Source organism: Bos mutus, chromosome 19 (genome assembly GCF_027580195.1).
Source record: "Bos mutus isolate GX-2022 chromosome 19, NWIPB_WYAK_1.1, whole genome shotgun sequence".
Taxonomy (NCBI): domain Eukaryota; kingdom Metazoa; phylum Chordata; class Mammalia; order Artiodactyla; family Bovidae; genus Bos; species Bos mutus.
The window spans coordinates 31,516,081-31,536,714 of record NC_091635.1 but is presented as its reverse complement, the minus strand read 5'-3'; the positions used below and the strand labels follow the sequence as shown (position 1 = coordinate 31,536,714).

Sequence of the window (20,634 nt, the reverse complement as noted above, 5' to 3'; positions counted from 1 at the left end):
CTAAAAATGAATGTAAACTTTCTTGGATGTCATTGAAAATGTGGACAATTTTAATTCCATTCCATTTTTCAGAATTCTCAATCGTAATCCTTTGACAGCAGTGGAAGATTCGTATCTTTTTAAATTGCCAGCATTAAAATATTTGTGAGTATTGCAGCATTTTCATGGCCCTTGAGAAGATTTCTGCTCTTTCTTACTTTTGTTACAGGTTGAGTATTTTGGGTAAAAAGTCATACTTTAAATTTTAACTAGGTTATTGATATAAGAGTTATTGGCAAGGAAAAAAGTTAAAGAATGTGTATGAGTAAGACAGCCAGCAGAGGAAGAGAGCAGTGTTGAAGAACACACATAGATATGGAACATGGAGATGCATGTAGGAATATTATTTATCCCAGAAAGCAAAAAGGAATAAGGGGTACATTATTTAAAAAAAAAAAAGTTATCACGAGAGGTAGATGCAATTGAAAATGAGAAGTCAGGGTAATAAAGATTTTACTGTTCAGCACCAGGGTCATTAATTTGATGATGCAAATTTAAATTTCTCCAATAAGAGTTCTCTAGAATTATCTAGGACATATCAGTCAGTTCAGTTCAGTTCAGTCACTCAGTCATGTCCGACTCTTTGCGACCCCATGAATTGCAGCATGCCAGGCCTCCCATCACCAACTCTCGGAGTTCACTCAGACTCACGTCCATCGAGTCAGTGATGCCATCCAGCCATCTCATCCTCTGTCGTCCCCTTCTCCTCCTGCCCCCAATCCCTCTCAGCATCAGAGTCTTTTCCAATGAGTCAACTCTCTTCACATGAGGTGGCCAAAGTACTGGAGTTTCAGCTTCAGCATCATTCCTTCCAAAGAAATCCCAGGGCTGATCTCCTTCAGAATGGACTGGTTGGATCTCCTTGCAGTCCAAGGGACTCACAAGAGTCTTCTCCAACACCACAGTTCAAAAGCATCAATTCTTTGGCGCTCAGCTTTCTTCACAGTCCAACTCTCACATCCATACATGACCACTGGAAAAGCCATAGCCTTGACTAGACGGACGTTTGTTGGCAAAGTAATGTCTCTGCTTTTCAATATGCTATCTAGGTTAGTCATAACTTTTCTTCCAAGGAGTCAGATCAGATCAGTCGCTCAGTCGTGTCCAACTCTTTGCGACCCCATGAATCCCAGCACTCCAGGCCTCCCTATCCATCACCAACTCCTGGAGTTCACTCAGACTCACGTCCATCGAAGTGATGCCATCCAGCCATCTCATCCTCTGTCGTCCCCTTCTCCTCCTGCCCCCAATCCCTCCCAGCATCAGAGTCTTTTCCAGTGAGTCAACTCTTCGCATGAGGTGGCCAAAGTACTGGAGTTTCAGCTTCAGCATCATTCCTTCCAAAGAAATCCCAGGGCTGATCTCCTTCAGAATGGACTGGTTGGATCTCCTTGCAGTCCAAGGGACTCTCAAGAGTCTTCTCCAACACCACAGTTCAAAAGCATCAATTCTTCAGCGCTCAGCCTTCTTCACAGTCCAACTCTCACATCCATACATGACCACAGGAAAAACCATAGCCTTGACTAGCCGGACCTTTGTTGACAAAGTAATGTCTCTGCTTTTGAATATGCTATCTAGGTTGGTCATAGCTTTCCTTCCAAGGAGTAAGCATCTTTTAATTTCATGGCTGCAGTCACCATCTGCAGTGATTTTGGAGCCCAGAAAAATAAAGTCTGACACTGTTTCCACTGTTTCCCCATCTATTTCCCATGAAGTGGTGGGACAAGATGCCATGATCTTCGTTTTCTGAATGTTGAGCTTTAAGCCAACTTTTTCACTCTGCACTTTCACTTTCATCAAGAGGCTTTTTAGTTCCTCTTCACTTTCTGCCATAAGGGTGGTGTCATCTGCATATCTGAGGTTATTGATATTTCTCCCAGCAATCTTGATTCCAGCTTGTGTTTCTTCCAGTCTAGTGTTTCTCATGATGTACTCTGCATATAAGTTAAATAAGCAGGGTGACAATATACAGCCTTGATGTACTCCTTTTCCTATTTGGAACCAGTCTGTTGTTCCATGTCCAGTTCTGTTGCTTCCTGACCTGCATATAGGTTTCTCAAGAGGCAGGTCAGGTGGTCTGGTATGCCCATCTCTTTCAGAATTTTCCACAGTTTATTGTGATCCACACAGTCAAAGGCTTTGGCATAGTCAATAAAGCAGAAATAGATATTTTTCTGGAACTCTCTTGCTTTTTTGATGATCCAGCAGATGTTAGCAATTTGATCTCTGGTTCCTCTGCCTTTTCTAAAACCAGCTTGAACATCTGGAAGTTCATGGTCCACGTATTGCTGAAGCCTGGCTTGGAGAATTTTGAGCATTACTTTACTAGCGTGTGAGATGAGTGCAATTGTGTGGTAGTTTGAGCACTCTTTGGCATTGCCTTTCTTTGGGATTGGAATGAAAACTGACCTTTTCCAGTCCTGTGGCCACTGCTGAGTTTTCCAAATTTGTTGGCATATTGAGTATAGTACTTGCACAGCATCATCTTTCAGGATTTGAAATAGCTTAACTGGAATTCCATCCCCTCCGCTAGCTTTGTTCATAGTGATGCTTTCTAAGGCCCACTTGACTTCACATTCCAGGATGTCTGGCTCTAAGTCAGTGATCACACCATCGTGATTATCTTGGTCGTGAAGATCTTTTTTGTACAGTTCTTCTGTGTATTCTTGCCACCTCTTCTTAATATCTTCTGCTTCTGTTAGGTCCGTACCATTTCTGTCCTTTATCGAGCCTGTCTTTGCATGAAATGTTTCCTTGGTATCTCTAATTTTATTAAAGAGATGTCTAGTCTTTCCCATTCTGTTGTTTTCCTCTATCTCTTTGCACTGATGGCTGAGGAAGGCTTTCTTATCTCTCCTTGCTATTCTTTGGAACTCTGCATTCAGATGCTTATATCTTTCCTTTTCTCCTTTGCTTTTTGCTTCTCTTCTTTTCACAGCTATTTGTAAGGCCTCCCCAGACAGCCATTTTGCTTTTTTGCATTTCTTTTCCATGAGGATGGTCTTAATCCCTGTCTCCTATACAATGTCACGAACCTCAGTCCATAGTTCATCAGGCACTCTATCTATCAGATCTAGTCCCTTAAATCTATTTCTCACTTCCACTGTATAATCATAAGGGATTTGATTTAGGTCATACCTGAATGATCTAGTGGTTTTCCCTACTTTCTTCAATTTAAATCTGAATTTGGCAATAAGGAGTTCATGATCTGAGCCACAGTCAGCTCCTGGTCTTGTTTTTGTTGACTGTATAGAGCTTCTCCATCTTTGGGCATATAAGAAGTCAGAATTGAAGTAGTCACATGTTAAAAATTTTAAGTTTAGAATTTGTGTTTATATTATACGTTTATATCTTACATGTTTGGGCTTCTCCTTCAGAGACATGGGAACAACACAAGTGTCACTTACAACAATTGAAAGCATTCTCATGATGACCCTTGAATTGGAAAAACTGTAAGTTGATTTTTATTATATTTATTTTCACTCTATTGTGTATTTTTAGGTTTATTTTATTATTTTTTAAAGTTTATTGATGTATCATTTTCATTTAATAAAATCCACGGTTTAAAAATATAGTTTGATGTGTTTTGACAGACTTATAGTTCTGTAGCCACCATTACATTTGAGATATAGAAAACTTCTGCACCCCCCTCAAAGACCCCTCATGTCCCTTTGTAGTCAGTCTCCTCCTCCCACTACCAGCCCCTGGCAACCACCAATCTGATTTTTGTCTTTATAATTTTGCCTTTTCCGTAGTATCTTGTACATGCAATCATGTGGTATGTGGCCTTTTTGTTTCTGACTCCTTTCACTCAGCCAGTGTCCTTGGAGATTTATTGATGCAGTTGCACCTATTGGTAGTTCATCCCTCAGCAATAATGCTGAGTGGTATTCTCGTTGTGTGGGTATATAGTTTGTTTATGCATTTATCAGTTGATGAACATCAGCTGAGTTGTTTTGTTTTTTGGCTATTATGAACAAAACCTCTAAAAATATTCATATGCATGTGTGAGCATATGTTTTGTGCAAATGTATATTTTCATTTCTTTGGGATAAAATACCTAAGGGTGGGATTGCTACATCATATGTTAAGTGCATATTTAACTTTTTAAGAAACTGCTGAACTGTTTTCTAAAGTGGCTGTTCCATTTTGCATTCCCACTGGCAACATCTGAGAGTTGGGATTGCTCCACATCTTCACCTGATCCTTATAGTTGTTTTAAAAAATTTAAGCCTTCCTAGTAGGTGTGTGGTTAAATCTCATTGTGCTTTAATTTGCATTTCTCTAATAGCTGATGCTGTTGAGTGTCTATTCATGTGCAGATATCTCTTAAAATGAAGTGTCTGTTCAAATCCATTTTAATTGGATATTTATATTGAGTTTTAAGAATACTTTATAGAGCACTGAAAAATAAGTCCTTTCTCTTAGATATGTGTCTAGTAAATATCTTCTCTCAGATTGTGATTTACTCTCATTCTATTAAAGTGTCTCTGAAGACCAGAAGTTTAAAAATTTTGAAGAACTCTAGCAATTTTTCTTGTATGGTTTGTGCTTTTTTGTGTCTTACCTAAGAAATCTTCTTCTGAGATCCCATTGCCTAATCCAAAAATCACAAAGATTTTCTCCTGTGTTTTCTTCCAGAAGTTGTATAGTTACATTTAGGTCTATGATCCATTTAATTTTCATGTATGGTATGAGGGAAGGGGTCAGGTTTTAATTTTTTGCAGTTTAAAAAAACGATTTCTGTAGGTCTTTATTGTGACAGTTTATTACACACCTTCAGCTCAGTTCAGTCGCTCAGTCATGTCCAACTCTTTGCAACCCCATGGACTGCAGCACGCCAGGCTTCCCTGTCCATCACCAACTCCCAGAGTTTACTCAAACTCATGTCCATAAGAGTCAGTGATGCCATCCAATCATCTCATCCTCTGTGGTCCCCTTCTCCTCCTGCCTTCTATCTTCCTCAGCATCAGGGTCTTTTCCAATAGGTCAGTTCTTCGCATCAGGTGGCCAAAGTACTGGAGTTTCAGCTTCAGCATCAGTCCTTCCAATGAATATTCAGGACTGATTTCCTTTATTTGGATGGTGTGTTCTATAAATGTCAATTAAGTTAAGTAGGTTGATAGTGTTGTTCACGTCTTCTAGTGCTTTCTGATTTTTTATCTACTTGTTCTGTTAATTATTGAGAGAGAAATGTTGAAATCCCTAACTATAATTGCAGATTTTTAATTTGTTTCTCCTTGCCACTCTCATTTTTCATTCATATATTTTGAAGCTGTTACCAAATGGATAACTTTTTAGGTAATGTCTTCTTCATCAATTGACCTTTCTATCATGGTGAAGTAACATTCTGTATCCCTGATAATAATCTCTGCTTTGACACTGACTTTGTCTTAAAGTGATACATTCACTCCAGTTTTCTTTTCATTAGTGTTAGCATAGGATAATTTTTTCTATCCTTTTAACCTTTTATTTTCTATTGAAGATGGTTCTTGTATATAGTTGGCTTTTGCTTTTTTGTCTAGTGTGATGATTCTTTTAATTAGGGTGATTAGAGCATTTACATTTAATATAATTACATTTAAATCTATTGTCTTGCCATTTGCTTCCTATTTGTCCCATCGTACTTTCTTTTTCCTTTTTCTTCCTACTTTCAGACTGAGTAGATTTTATTATTTTATTTCCTTTGTTGGCTAATTCATTATAACTCAGGTTTTGTTATTTTAAGATTGCTTTATAGTTTACAGTATGCATCTTTAACTTATCACAGTCTATCTTCGAATGATATTACACAATTTCATTAATACTATAGGAATCTTACAATAGGGCACTTCCATTTCTTCACTCCTGACCTTTGTGGGATTGTTTTCATATATTTTACTTATGTCATAAACAGCACACTATATTATTTTTTGGTTAAACAATAGATTATCTTTTAAAGATATTTAAATAATAATAAAAATCTTATATATTTACCTATGTGAATACAATTACAGTGTTTTTATTCTTTTGTGTAGATCCATGATTCCATCTGGTATCATTTTCCTTCTGTTTAAAAATACTTTTTAACATTTCTTACAGTGAAAATCAACTAGTGATGAATTCTGCAGCTTTTGTATGTCTGAGATAGCCTTTATTTTTGAAAGATCTGGGTATAGAATTCTCTCTTGATAGAATTCAATTCACTCCTTGAATTGTTATTACGTTAATCCACTTAGTATTTGTTTACATTGTTTCCAACAAGAAATCTGCCGTCATTGTTATCTTTGTCCCTCTATATGTAGTGAGTAATATTCCCTGGTGGCTCAGAGGGTAAGGCGTCTGCCTGCAATGCAGGAGACCTGGGTTCGATCCCTGGGTCAGGAAGATCTCCTGGAGAAGAAAATGGCAACCCACTCCAGTACTCTTGCCTGGAAAATCTCATGGACAGAGAAGCCTGGTAGACTACAGTCCATGGGATCACAAAGAGTCGGACACAACTGAGCGACTTCACTTTCTATATGTAGTGTATAGTTTTTTCTTCTAATGGCTTTAAAATTTTTCTCTTTATTGCTGGTTTTGAGCAATTTGATTATTTGTGCCTTGGTGTAGTTTTGTCCATGTTTCTTTTGCTTAAAGTTCACTGATCTCAACTTTGTGGGTTTATAGTGTTGAGCAATGTGGGAAAAATTTGGCTATTATTTCTTCAAATTTTTGTATCTCTCCTCTCCTTCATGGACTCTACGTATACATATATTAGGTCACTTGAAGTTGTTGCACAGTTCATTGATGTGCTCTTCATTTTTTTTGTTTTGTTTTTTTACTGTTTGTGTTTCATTTTGGGTTGTTTCTATTACCATGTCTTAATGTTTTCTGATCCTTTCTTCTGCAGTGTCTAATATGCCATCAACCTCACCCAGTATCTTTTTCATTTCTACATTGTTTTTATAATCTCTAGAAGTTCAATTTGGATCTGTTTTACATCTTCCATGCCTCTACTTAACATTTTCAGTCTTTAGTCTGGGTTTTGTAACAAATGAAATACAGTTGTTATAACTGTTTTCATGTATGTTGTTGTTGTTGTTGTTCAGTCGCTAAGTTGTATCTGACTCTTTGTGACCCCATGGACTGCAGAATACCAGGCTTCCCTGCCCTTCACTATCTGCCAGAGTTTGCCCAAATTCATGCCCATTGAATCAGTGGTGCAATCTAACCATCTCATCCTCTGTCACCCTCTTCTTTTGCCTTCAATCCTTCTTTCCCAATGAGTTGGCTGTTTACATTAGGTGGTCAAAGGATTAGAGCTTCGACTTCAGCATCAGTCCTTCCAATGAATATTCAGGGTTGATTTCCTTTAGGATTGACTGATTTGATCTCCTTGCTGTCCAAGGGTCTCTCAAGAGTCTTCTCCAGCACCACAATTCAAAAGCATCAATTTTTCAATGCTTAGCCTTCTTTATGGTCCAACTCTCACATCCATACATGACTAATGGAAAAATCATAGCTTTGACTATATAGCCCTTTGTTGGCAAAGTGGTATGTCTGCTTTTTAATATGCTGTCTAGGTTTGTCATAGTTTTTCTTCCAAAAAGCAAGCATCTTTTAATTTCATGGCTGCAGTCACTGTCTGCAGTGATTTTGGAGCCCAAGAAAAGAACGTCTGTCACTGCTACCGCTTTTTCCCCTTCTATTTGCCATGAAGTAATGGGACCACATGCCATGATCTTAGTTTTTTGAATGTTAAGTTTTAAGCCAGCCAGCAGTCAGCCAGTCAGCCAGCTTTTTCATGTTATAATTTTTAAAATGTCCTTTTCTACTAATTCTTATATCTGTATAGATAATGAGTTAGTTTTGATTGATTGCTTTTTTCTCCAATATAGGTCACATTTTCCTGCTTACTTGCATGCCTGGTAATTTTCATATGATTCTAGACATTATGAATTTTTAGCTCATTGTATGCTATATATTTTTATAAAATGCTTGGGCTTTGTTTTGGGTAAAGTTAAGTTACTCAAAACAATTCTATTCTTTTAGGTCTAGCTTTTAAGATTCATTAGGTAGCACTTCAAGTAACCTTTAGTCTAGAATTCATTATTTGCAACTACTGAGACAAGTCCTTTCTGCGTACCATGAGGTTTTGTCTTCTGACTTGTAGGAACACCCAACCCTGTGTGATATCCAGTTAATCTTTTTTTTTACTTTTAAAAAAATTTATTAATTTTTTAAAATTTATTTTTTATTGAAGGATAATTGCTTTCCAGAATTTTGCAGTTATTCTTATTATTAATCCTTTCCTGTGGTTCTTTTCCTGGCATCAGTTAATTCCTCACACAAATGTTGTGTGACCAATACTTTGTTGAATACTTAAGAGCTCCCTCTGCATATCTCCAGAGTTCTTTGTCTGTGTATTTCTTTACCCTCCATTACTCTGCTTTGTGAACTCTGATCACCTTGGTTTTCCCAGATTCTCAGCTCTATTTCTTCATCTGGGGAGTCTACCAGTCTTCCTTACCCAGGGAAGGGTTTCTCTTCCCTGTACCATGACCTGGAAATTCTCTTAAAGAAGTAAGCTACGGCAATCAAAGGGGTCACTTCATTTATCTCCCATCTCTTGGGGATCACTGAATTTGATTGCCTGAGGTCCAGTTTCTTGAAAACTGTTTTTTGTATGTTTTGTTTTTCGTATGTTTTGTTTGATTTTTTCATTGTTTCAGGTAAAAGGTTAAATTGGTCCTTGCTACTTCATCTTGACCTGAAGCCAATAATATTCTTTAAGTCTGTTTTGTTTTGATATGGAGTCCAATCGAAGACTAGGCATTGCATGTCATGTCTTTGTTTCCCTTAATGTAGAATGTTTCCCTGCTATTTTTTTTTTTTTTTGGTCTTTTATGACGTTGGCATTTCTAAAGAATCTAAGCCAATTGTTTTGTAATTTGCCCCACAATCTGGATTTGTCTGTTTCCTCATTAGATTCAAAGTAAACATTTTGGAGAAGAATACTATATAAGTGATGTATCCTTCCTACTTCATCACTTCAAGTGGCCCAATGCTAAGTCTGATCACTTGATTAAGGTGATATCTTACATATGTCTCCATTGTAAAGTTATTTTCCCCCTTGGTAATTGATAAATAATATGTGGGCTGAACTTTGGGATCAGTGAAGATCCTACTTCCAGACAACTCTTTACCCAGCTGTGCATCAATGATAATCCTTGTCTGAATCAACTATTACATTGATAGTTGTAAAATGACACTTTCCTAATTTTATCATTCCTTTCTCATTTATTACCTGTTATTATTCTCTAAAGCAGAGCTCCCTCACTTTTCTTTTTGAATATCATTATAAACTCATGTACTCTAATTATAACTTATTATAATGATAATGTCATTCTTTTGAATGTTCACATTGTCCAGATTTGGTCAATGAGATCTCTATTATTGTTTTAACCACACAGTGTTTTTTTATTCCTAAAGTAATTTCTAATGTATTTATTACTCATAAATAGGAATTGAAAAAGAGACTAAATAAGGGGACTTATTCAGATTCTTCTTAGAAGTCTGCCTACTTCTGTGTACTGTCAACCCAAAATGAAGTTTTTGGGTTGGAAGGAGATATTTCTGAATTAAACTACAGATCAATGTCACCCAATTCTAGTCCCTATTCCCTTTTTTCTAGGCATACCATCCCCACTGCCACCCTAATCCTTCTGTTGGGCACCTCTGGCCTCTATATTTATTTTCAACAGTCAAGAGCAGCAACTGGCCAACTGATCTGTATCCAGTTCTCCAGTCCATATGCCCCAAGAACTAACTCCTTTATGCACTGGCCTGTGGTGGCCTTGGCCTGCCTCTTCAGCCTACTCAAGTAATTCCTTTACCACAAATTTGATTCTCTGCATTTCCATTTATAGGATCTTACCTATTCGTATGGCCTGCTGCCTCTGCCAATTCAAAAACACTATCGAGGTTGTCTGCAAGACAGTCAAACTGCATTGTGACAGTGATTGCCTGACAAACGTCACATTTTGTGGTGAGTCTGAATTTCCTGATGGTAATTTTTAAATTTTCTTCTAATTCTTTAATTTTTATTTTTAACCAGTGATGATAAATTTTAAAATTAATAATGTAATTGCATTATTTTTATTCATTCAGAGTTCCACATCCCTAAATTTCTAAGAACTACTTTTACTAAAAATCAGATTCTTGGTTACATTATTAAGCTAATAATAGCTTAGTTACATTGTTAACTTAATAAGGTAACTGATATACATACATAAAAGAACAAGAAAAAGGAATGAAAGGGGGAAGGGCATTAACACGAATGGCCACATAATGTATTCTGTGCTGTCTGCAAATGAGAACTTACTCATACAGTGCATCAGTTTGTAAACTGATTCTATATACCTTAGGTCTCAAGTATCCTTTGTCTTATAGGATAGATGTAAACATATTTTTGATATTTTGTCTATTTTTATAATATTATAAAAGAGTACAAGTGATGCTGTCTTACGGCGGAGCCTGAGAGTTTCTGGTTCCACCACCAGAAGCTGCCAGCTAGCTCTTCTAAAGGGGGGTGCACTGTGTGTGTGCTAAGTTGCTTCAGTCGTGTCTGACTCTTTGAGATGCTATGGACTGTTGCCCACCAGACTCCTCTGTCCATGAGATTCTCCAGGCAAGACTACTGAAGTATGTTACCATACCCTCCTCCAGGGGTTCTTCCCAACCCAGGGATCGAACCTGCATCTCTTACATCTCTTGCATTGGCAAGTAGGTTCTTTACCACTAGCGCCACCGGGGAAGAGCAGTTTTATTCTTAGACTGTCCAGCTCTGAACTTGTTCTGAATCTCAAACTTTTCTATCCACAAAACACTCAGGTGCTTCTGACTATTTTTCTATATATTAGATTTGTTGGCACTAACTTGATAACCTCCAAAATGTGCTTTGATACCCAGATAGCTTGAATACAGGTGTCTATCAATGGTCTGCTGCTGCTGCTGCTGCTAAGTCACTTCAGTCAGGTCCGACTCTGTGCGGCCCCGTAGATGGCAGCCCACCAGGCCCCCCTGTCCCTGGGATTCTCCAGGCATGAACACTGGAGTGGGTTGCCATTTCCTTCTCCAATGCATGAAAGTGAAAAGTGAAAAGTGAAAGTGAAGTCGATCAGTCGTGTCCTAGAACACATCATAAATAATAACACTTTGTTACTTACATAAAGACAATTTTTGATTTTTTTTTTTAAATTTTATTTTGGCCACTAAGTTCCCTGACCAGGGATAGAACCTGAGCCATGGCAGTGAAAATACCGAATCCTAACCATTATACCTGGAGAAGGCAATGGCAACCCACTCCAGTACTCTTGCCTGGAAAATCCCAGGGATGGGAGCCTGATGGGCTGCCATCTATGGGGTCGCACAGAGTCGGACACAACTGAAGCAACTTAGCAGCAACCATTATACCACCAGGGAACTGCTCAAAACAATTGTTTTTACCAATTATATTACTCCCTTCTCCCTGAGAAGTGGGCCAGAAAAGGCATTTTTAATCTCCTTTTGCAGATGAGGAAAAGCAAGGTCCGAGGTATTCAGTGCAATGGCCTAGTACCCAGATCTCCTGTCTCCGATTTTAGGCTCTCTGCACACCCATGCCCCTCCTCTCTCATGACCCTTATGTCCTCCTTTGACCCTTGCCACCACCACTAAAATTTTTAATCCTTTTGGAAGAGAAGCCTAGCTACACAACGATACATATACAGTCAGAAGCTTTGGGTGGTTTCCCAAAACACTGGAAATATTAGAAGTGAAATGAAATGAAAGCAAAGTAGGCAACTGACGGAAGTTGCTTTTCCCTTCTGCATTATAGTACTTCAAGTATTATTCTATTGATCTGTTGAACATTCCACACTGGCATATAGGCTGGCAAATCTGTTAGCTCATTGATCCCTGCCTGAATGTCAGCAAAGAGCCAAGGGGACGTAAGAGTTTTGGACATAGAGCCCTCTCTTCTAGAGGCTGAATATATGGAGGCAGGGACTGAGCAAAGGACTCAGTGGGTGGGTGGAGGACACGTTCGGATGATGACCTGTCGGCAGCAGTTGTGGTCTTCATCATTTGTGATAGTGGTAAGAACGCAAGTGCGCTGGAGAGGCGAAGGGAGGAGACCTTACACTCCTCTGCATCTGAGGCAGGACCGGGTGGGGTATGTGACTGTGAGGAGTCACAGTAGATCTGAGTAGAGGAATCTTTGTCTTCCTGCCAGTCCCTTGGGAGCCAGGCGAGTGATCCTAAATATAATTACTATATTTCATGCCACAGAATCTTCTGAGTGGATGGTCATTTTTTCAAAAGATATCTTTTTTCACCTTTTATTGTTGTCAATCATTGACTTATGTTTGGGTTTCTTTCTCTCTCTTCCAAGTGGCAGTCAAACATTTGCTGATGCCTAATTTATTTGTCTGGGATACATGATTATGGACTGACAAAAAGCTCTCCCATCAGTCTTCAGTTATCAAAAGCAGTTTCTTCTCTTTTGACAGATGAAAATACATCTATAGGGAATGCAGAAGGATCGTTCATGAAGGTGTTACAAGCCCGGAAGAAGAACACCAGCACGGAGCTGACTATTGAACCCGAGAGGGCGTCCTCAGACAAAAGTGCTGTCAGTCTGTCAGCCTTTATGAATGAGCAGCTGGACTTTAATGATGAAAGTGATGTGATCAGCGCACTGAATTACATACTGCCTTATTTCTCAGAGGGAAATCTAGAAGATGTTGAATCAACATTATTGCCCTTCATTCAACTTCTTTTTACAAATGCCCATGAAGGAGATATGCCAGTGGGCCATTTCAAAAACAATACAAAAAAACCTTCTGTTAAGCCTATAGACAACAATTCGACTTATAAAAATAAATTGAGGAAACTCTATTTTCTGGAAAACTTGTTAGATGCAGAAATTCAAGAAAAAATTGATGAAGTTAAAAAGAAAGAAAAAACGGCTATGCTTATCCATGCCAACCTTTTGGGTCCCAAATTTAAACGCCAGATGTTTCCGAAGAAACTGGAAAAAGCCCAACCACAGGAAAACAGCCCAGCTGAGATTGACAGCCCAGGGCAAAGGCTGCTGAGAGTGAACAGGGTCCTCAAGCACCCAAGGGGCCTACAGAAAAGGCACTTCAAAGATGCGGGAGATGAGAGCAGCGAGAAGAAACAGAATGCCCAGCCACTTGTGGAGAACACTGCCAAAGAAAGAAGGCTCAGGAGGCCATCCCCAAGGGAGCTGGATGAGCTGGACATGGTGCAGAGGCCCAGGAAGTTAGTGGGGAACTCCTTCAACACAGAGCCTTCGTTCATGAAGGAACACAAGGCAGCCGTCTCTTCTTTCCTGAAACAGTACTCTCGGGGCAGGCCTTCTGACCCCCTCCCTCCAAAACCCCAACCTGAGGCTAAAAACAAATCAAAAGACTTGTCCTACACCATTTTCGTTTTAGAAGATGCTGATGCTAGAGTGAGAAACATGAAGTCTTCCAAACCAGTCTCGCATTCCGGAAAGAAATACATCTTCCATAAAACTCGCTCTCGGATGCCCCACAGAACACTAAAGGCCAAAGTAAGTCGAAAGCTGAGAAAGAAAGGTTCACTCAATAGAATGATGCTGGCCAGAAGGCCTCTGTTCTCTGCAGTGAGGAGTCTCATCAATTCCCCTCCACGAGAGGCATTTTCATCTTCAGGATTACTGGATCCTCAGGAAAACCGTTTTTCAGAATTATATTCTCTTTCAAACCCTCCTAAAGAAAACTCTAGTTCAGTGAACAATACTCCACATGTTTCTGAAGCAGTTATCTCTTCGGGAAACATTACTCGGCCAAAAGAAACCAGACCTGGAATCACTGCTCAAATTAATGTCTCCAGTGCACATTCTACTGTTGCTGCGGACTTCATGCCACCTGTTAAGCACACCAATGAAACACAATGGGAGTACCACAATGTGGGCATTGAGTTCGCCTCTAAGCCCCCAAGCGTCAGCTTCCCAGTGCTCTCATCCCCAGGCGATCAGTTTGAAAGTCAGCTTAACCAGCAGCTACGGTCCCTCATCCCCAACAATGACGTGAGAAAGCTCATTGCTCACGTCATCCGGACTCTGAAAATGGACTGCTCTGAGACCCACGTGCAGCTGGCGTGCGCCAAACTCATCTCCAGAACAGGCCTCTTGATGAAGCTTCTCAGTGAGCAGCAAGAAATAAAGGTGTCCAAGGCAGAATGGGATACGGACCAGTGGAAAACTGACAACTACATCAATGAGAGCACAGAAGCCCAGAGTGAACAGAAAGAACAGGAGCCCAGTGAGGTGAGGATCACGCCTGAAACATGGGACCTTAGGACATGCCATTGAAGTGCCCAAGCAGGAAAACCTGGGGCTCCTGGTCTGTATCTTGTCTCGGCCAAGCTGGCTAAGACAATGACCTCCCACTCTGCTCATTCAGAGAAGGTGGCACTATTCCTGGGGTAGATGAGAAGAGGACATAACACACAAGATAAATACATTGTAGAAGAAAATGCTAACGATGAGATCAATAACTTTAAATATGGTTTTTTCTGATAAAAGCTATCCATCTGAAAAGGATGGAGTCTTCTAGTAGTTTAAGAATAGTTAGCTATTATTTAGAATAGGTTTAAGAATACTCAGCTTTCATCCTTTCCAGCTCCCTGTTTTTAAAAACTTGTTATTATTTATTTTTAGCTCGCAAAAGAAGTTCCAGGTTACGGCTATAACAACAAACTCATCTTGGCAATATCTGTGACTGTAGTAGTGATGTTTTTGATTATAATGTTCTGTCTCATTGAGGTAAGGATGATTATTAATTCAGATTCAGAACCCCCAACCCGAAAATTCAAAGCCACCTTTCCGCCTGCTAGTACTTGATACTCCTCTTCAGTCACAAGACTGAGATGTACTTCGTTCTTTTACTGAAGGGTGTGTTCCCAGGGTTTTCATAGGAGCTCCACTCCCAGGAGATATCTGTGGAACTGAATCCAAGATAACAAGCCATTAGACTATTCTGACCAGTTAAGTTTATAAGAAGCCAGAGTTGACACGATAGTAACATTTCTTGACTCAGAACACCATGTGGATTTGATGTACTCACAGTCATTCTCACGCTACCTTGATTTCTCTCCTTGGTGGCTGCAGTGATGAGAGATACATCATTTCCACCCTCACGTAGCTGTCGGTCACCCTAGGAGGGCTAAAAGGATCCCGCTGATAGATAGAAGTGCGATCTTATCAGTCCCTTAGATCTCCTTAGCAGCTGTCTTCTCCAGTGTGTTAGGCATTGTGTAAACAGGTTCCATGAGAGCACTACAAGTAAGAATCCTGCATTAGGCCACCTTGAAGTATGTCCTGTTTAGAGTAGCATCTTCCTGGAGCTAGCCTCCTTACCTTTCCTTCAGTTACATAATGGCTTATTACTTTCCCCAACAGGCAGTTGCTAACATTCAGAGGAAGATTTTTTTTTTATATAACCTTAATTATTGATTTATTTTTGTGGCCCTGGGTCTTTGTTGCTTTGTGTGGGCTTTCTCTGGTCAAGACAAGTGGTAGGGCTACTCTTCCTTGCTGTGCACAGGCTTCTCATTGTGGTGGCTTCTCTTGCTGCAGAGCACAGGCTCTACGTGTGGGAGCTGAGTAGTTGCAGCATACGGGCTTAGTTGCTCCATGGCATGTGGGGTCTTCCTGGTCCAGGGATCAAACCCATGTCTCCTGCATTGGCAGGCGGACTCCTATCCACAGCACCAGCAGGGAAGTCCAAAAGTGCAATTTTGATGAGCTGACCATCTTGATTCTACTCTACCAAGTCAATCCACTTTATCTTTTCTTCTGTCCCGGCAGCCCTCTATTCCAGCCAAAGCAGCCCCTCACCACGTGCTCATTACACCGTACCCATTGCTGCTTTTACGTGTGGCTTTGCGCAGACGAATTCCTTTATTTTACTCTGCCTGTGGGAGTCCTGACTCTCAAAAGCCAACTCAAGTTCATCTTTCTTCAAATAGACTTCCCGGAATAATCCAGCCCTCTTGACCCTAGTCCCATGAGGCCTGTCACCAGTTCTTAGGGGCCCCAGCAAAGCAGTCCTCTCACCTCAGAACTTACAAAAGTGGTAAACAGTTCTTTAGAAGGTGGCTCCATAAGAGCCTCATGGAGGGGAGCAGAGCGGTGTAGGGACCAATGGCTTCCTGGTCTGTCAGACTTGAATAAAACCTGACATGATGTGTTACCTGCTAAAGAGAAATGTGTCCGTCTGCAGGAGGGATGGTCAGTAGTGAAAGTACAGAAAAGGTGAAGAGGGACCGGCAGTGCCCAGCCTCACCTTGTCCAAGAGTAGAGATGGCACCTGAGGCAGCGTAACTGAAGAGTCAGGCCCATCGCCAGGCAGCACCTGTTGAGAGCATCTGGCTACCGCAGGCCTTTCCATTTAATGTGGGATTCAGCTGATTGCTTTGGTTCTAATTCTGTTCTCACCAAGTAGCCTTTTGAGTGTGTGGTTGTGCTTTGGTGTGCTTTGGAGGCCTGTCTCTACAGAAGTTTAATTCTCTGGTTGTGTAGACAAAGGTGCCCTGTCTGTAGAACAGATGTATTTCTCATTGTCAAGTAAGAATTTGGCATTCTTATTTTTGATCAGTCCTGTGATATTATTGATAAAGTGAAACTGCCGCAAGAGGAAGATGTGAGTTCTCTCTTCGTGGGGAAGGAAGGAAATCAGCATGAGGCCCCAGTGGTCAAACCAAAAGCAGGAGCCAGTATCACCTGACTGCAAAGCCTGTGCTCCCTACTCTGCTCTTCTGTCTTGTCTCCTTAGAGCCAGAGACAATGCTGAAATTCAATGAAAGCCAATGTTTGTTTATTATAAAGAGGTTTGTGGTGGGGGGTTGTTTTTGTCTGTTTGGCCGTGCTGTGCTTGCAGGGTCTTCGTTCCTGACCAGGGATCAAATCCAGACCACCACAGTAAAATCACAGAGTCCTAACCACTGGACCACTAGGGAACTCCAAGGGGTTTTATAAATCACCAGGAAGAAGATAGACAATCCAGGAGAGAAGGGGGTGAGGGCTGAGAAGAGTAGGAGAGGCACTGACAGCCTGCCACCACACTGGGCCGTCCTCGCCTCCAGGCTCGTGTGCAGCAGGTTTTGTTCGCCAAGCCTTTGTCACCTCATGATGTAAAAATCATCTCTAATCATCATTTTCAAGTACTTTTATAATCTGCCTAGAACTTGCTGTATTTGATTTTTAGTGTGGTTGAGGTAGGGAATCTAACTTTTTCCCCAGTACGAAATGATTCATTCTTTCTCCCCTGTCTAAAATACTATCTTTACTTGGATTCTATTCTGTTGATCCAGTTATCTTTTCCTATTATCTTTTCAATATCACACTGCTTAACTCCAGTTACTCTATAACATGTAATTTTATATCTGTTGGGGTAAGGCCCTGCTCTTTGATCTTCTTTTTCATACATTTCATAAGTGTTCTTGCATATATTCTCTACCAAATGTCAGCTCACCTGGTTTTGTTTAAAAATTTCCTTGGATATAAATAAGGTTGCATTGAATTTGTAGGTTAATTTGAGGAGAATTGACATCCTTACAGTATTCTTGGAAGATAGAATCCCATGCCATGTATGTATTGCTTCTCAATGTCCTTCAGGAAGGTTTTAATATTCTCATTACATAAGTCTTATGCATTTTTGGTTGAGTTTATTCCTAGTTACTTTATGCATCTTATTAATATTATAAATGGGATCTTTTTTCTATTTTTTTAGCTAGTTACTTGTGCTATATAGGAAAGCTATTAAAGCTTATATGTTGATTTCTTGATTTTATACATAAGCCATCTTACTGAATTCTTGTATTACTTACAGTACTTAAAATTTTGGTTGATTCCTTTGATCTTCTAAAGTCCATCATTCATATGCAGATATGTTTATTTCTTCCTTTCCAATTCTACCGTTTTCTTACTGTACTGATTAGGACCCCCCTTCTCCACAGTGATCAATAGTAACAGTAATGATAGGCATCTTCCCCCTGTTCTTGATTTTTAAACAGTGCTTAGGTTTCTGGTCAATACTTCTGTTTTCTTTCCCTACTTCTGAAAGTTTTTTGTTAGGAATTATCTGTTGAACATGATCTAAAATGGTCCATAAAATGTATCACCAGCTGCATGCAGCACCCAAGGTTAGGTACTGTGGGAGAGTCAAAGAATTCTTAAACAGGATAGAATTCCTGTCCTTAAAAATGTTATCAACTCACTGGGTACATAAGACTGAAAATAAAAAGTAATGAATAAAGATTTGGAAGTGGCTGTCATGATAGTGATCATGTTTTCTTTTAAAACAGATCTATTCTCATAGAACAACATCAGAGGAAGAAGGAAGCAGAAGGTAAATATTGGTCTTTTAAAGTAGAATTTTAGAACTAGAGGAGAGCTGAGAACTCATCTGTTTTAGTCTCCTCACCAAAGGCAGGAAGAAGCTTTATTTACCCTAATGCTTTACGCTAATTTATTTATCAGCAGAACTAGCTCCCCAACCTCCCTCCCAAATCTGGCCTAGCACAGGACTGGGATGGATTCATCTGGTTTCACTTGTTCTCGAAGGAAAGAGGGTAGACGGAGAGAGGTTTCGGTTGTCCTGCCGGTGGTAGGCATCAGGCGAGGTCAGAGGTGTTCTTGGAGGTTCTGGGGTAGGGAAGTTAGAGATTTGGGGGCTAGCCTTACTCAAAGCTGATGAAAAGTAGAACAAATTATGTGTTCTTTCTGTAAAGGGGAGGAAAGCTTCCCTTCTCATCCTCCTGGTTTTCAGCCCCCAATCCATATTCCCTTTATCCAAACCTCATAAAGTTTTAACTGGAAGAAACTTTAGACAGTAGTTTGTCTTTTCCTTTTATAACAAAAAAAAAAATGGAGAAAGAGAAAACATCTGGCCCCGTGGTCACGCTGATAGTGATTATCAGAAAGAAGGTGGTGCCTTTCCAACGAAGCCCCTCATGATCACATTGTGCGTGGACTGTGAGCTGCATTTTATGTCACAGCTCAGGACACCACATACTTATGGACAGAAGTGGTTTCTGATACAAACTCATTGTGCACTCCGTTTTGTTTTGTTTTTTTCAATTCTCTTTGTTTTCAAAAAGAATACTTTTGTGTTTTCCTGCTGGTCATAACCTTTAAACTGATTTCACAACTCACTCACACCTCAGTGACAACCTGCCATATGCAAGTCAGAGTGCTACAAAACTTTGCTAGTTGGACTTAGGGGTTTACCTGCTGAGATGCAGTTTGTCAGATAGAGCAGCTAAGAAAACAGAAGCACCTCCTCCCCTCCCCCACCCCCACCCCAGCAAATGCTGCACGTGAGACTAAGTCCCAGGGGCTAGTGTGGAATGCTCCTGGAAGAAACATGCCTTTGCCCGGCACGGTTGTGCAGCGTGTTCACTGCACGAGGGCAGTTGGCTGAGGGCCGAGAAATGTGAGTGGGGTTGCAGTCATGCCTGTAGGCCATGCTAAGCCACATGCACAGGTCTCCCCAGAGATGTGGGTGGGGGGGCCATTTTGGACAGACCCGGAGAGCTTCTGGAAGGCCGGCATGCATGGAGTGATTCTCAACACCGCAGGTCTGTGGTGACTTTGCTCATTGTGGTTGCTGACTGAAGTCCCATTTAGCCCTGGTGAGACCAGAGCAAACACACTGTGAGAGACGGAAAGCAGCACGTGACACTGACTGTGTGTGCTTTCCTCCAAGGGGCTTTTTTGGATTTCTGCTGCATAAGAGAAGCTCAGGGACAAGTGAGAGTCAGGTAGGTTTGGGAGAGATAAAGCGCTGTGGCCAGAGGAAGCAGGGGAGAAGCAGAACTAACATGTCGCTCTCTGTGTCCCAGGAGGGCTTTTTCTGGAGGCGGCGGCCACTTTGGCTTCAGGACATGTACAGGCCTCTCAACGCCACACGCAAGAAAAACATGGCACAGAAGCTACATGACAAGGAGTCTTCAGAAGAGGATGAGATTTTCAATAAGAATGCAGGGTAAACGATAGGGGACAATTTCTACTTCTTGCCTCAGATGAGGAAATAATGAAAAGTGTAATTGCCCCTTTCGAGACTAAACGCTTTGGCGCTCTTTCTTCTTATCCCAGGGGGGCCCCTGAAGCACCGACAGAGGAGGCTCCTCCGGCTACAGATTCGGCTGCTGAAGAGCCGACGGGTGAGGAGAGCGAGGCAGCCGCCGACACCGCCACAGAGTGAGCCCTGTCCTGCCACAAGCCACCTGCAGGTTTTATTTTCTAATACTGGCTTCTCAACATCACTTGTAAAATACTTATTTTTCTCATATTAAAATGTATAAATCCATAACCAATTCTAACCATGTGGTAAGGAATTAAAATGTCAATAGTTGAGTATTTATGTATCACTATCAAGGGCCTGCAAGAAAAGAGCAGAGCTTTTTTTTGAAACTAGACTCCCTCAGGGCAGCCAGAACTTCCACCAGAGGAAACGCGGGCAGAAGAGGATAAATACAGGGATGGAGGGGGCCTTCCATCCCTTGTTTCCCCAGTATAACCAGCCCCTGGGAACTGGA

The 20,634-nt window shown here is 40.7% G+C and overlaps 1 protein-coding gene across 1 annotated transcript in view; it reads left to right on the top strand.

The window, feature by feature from the left end:
* The window catches only part of LOC102283429 (leucine-rich repeat-containing protein 37A), a 49,364-nt gene extending 29,158 nt beyond the window's left edge, over positions 1–20,206 (top strand). Inside the window, exons 6-13 of the mRNA XM_070357330.1 lie at positions 73–144; positions 3,417–3,491; positions 9,930–10,048; positions 12,552–12,829; positions 13,094–14,359; positions 14,753–14,857; positions 18,400–18,443; positions 19,803–20,206. Coding sequence (XP_070213431.1) covers positions 73–144; positions 3,417–3,491; positions 9,930–10,048; positions 12,552–12,829; positions 13,094–14,359; positions 14,753–14,857; positions 18,400–18,443; positions 19,803–20,085 — 2,242 coding nt within the window. The 3' untranslated portion in view covers positions 20,086–20,206. The remainder of the gene's footprint in view (positions 1–72; positions 145–3,416; positions 3,492–9,929; positions 10,049–12,551; positions 12,830–13,093; positions 14,360–14,752; positions 14,858–18,399; positions 18,444–19,802) is intronic.
* The last annotated feature ends 428 nt before the right edge of the window (positions 20,207–20,634 follow it).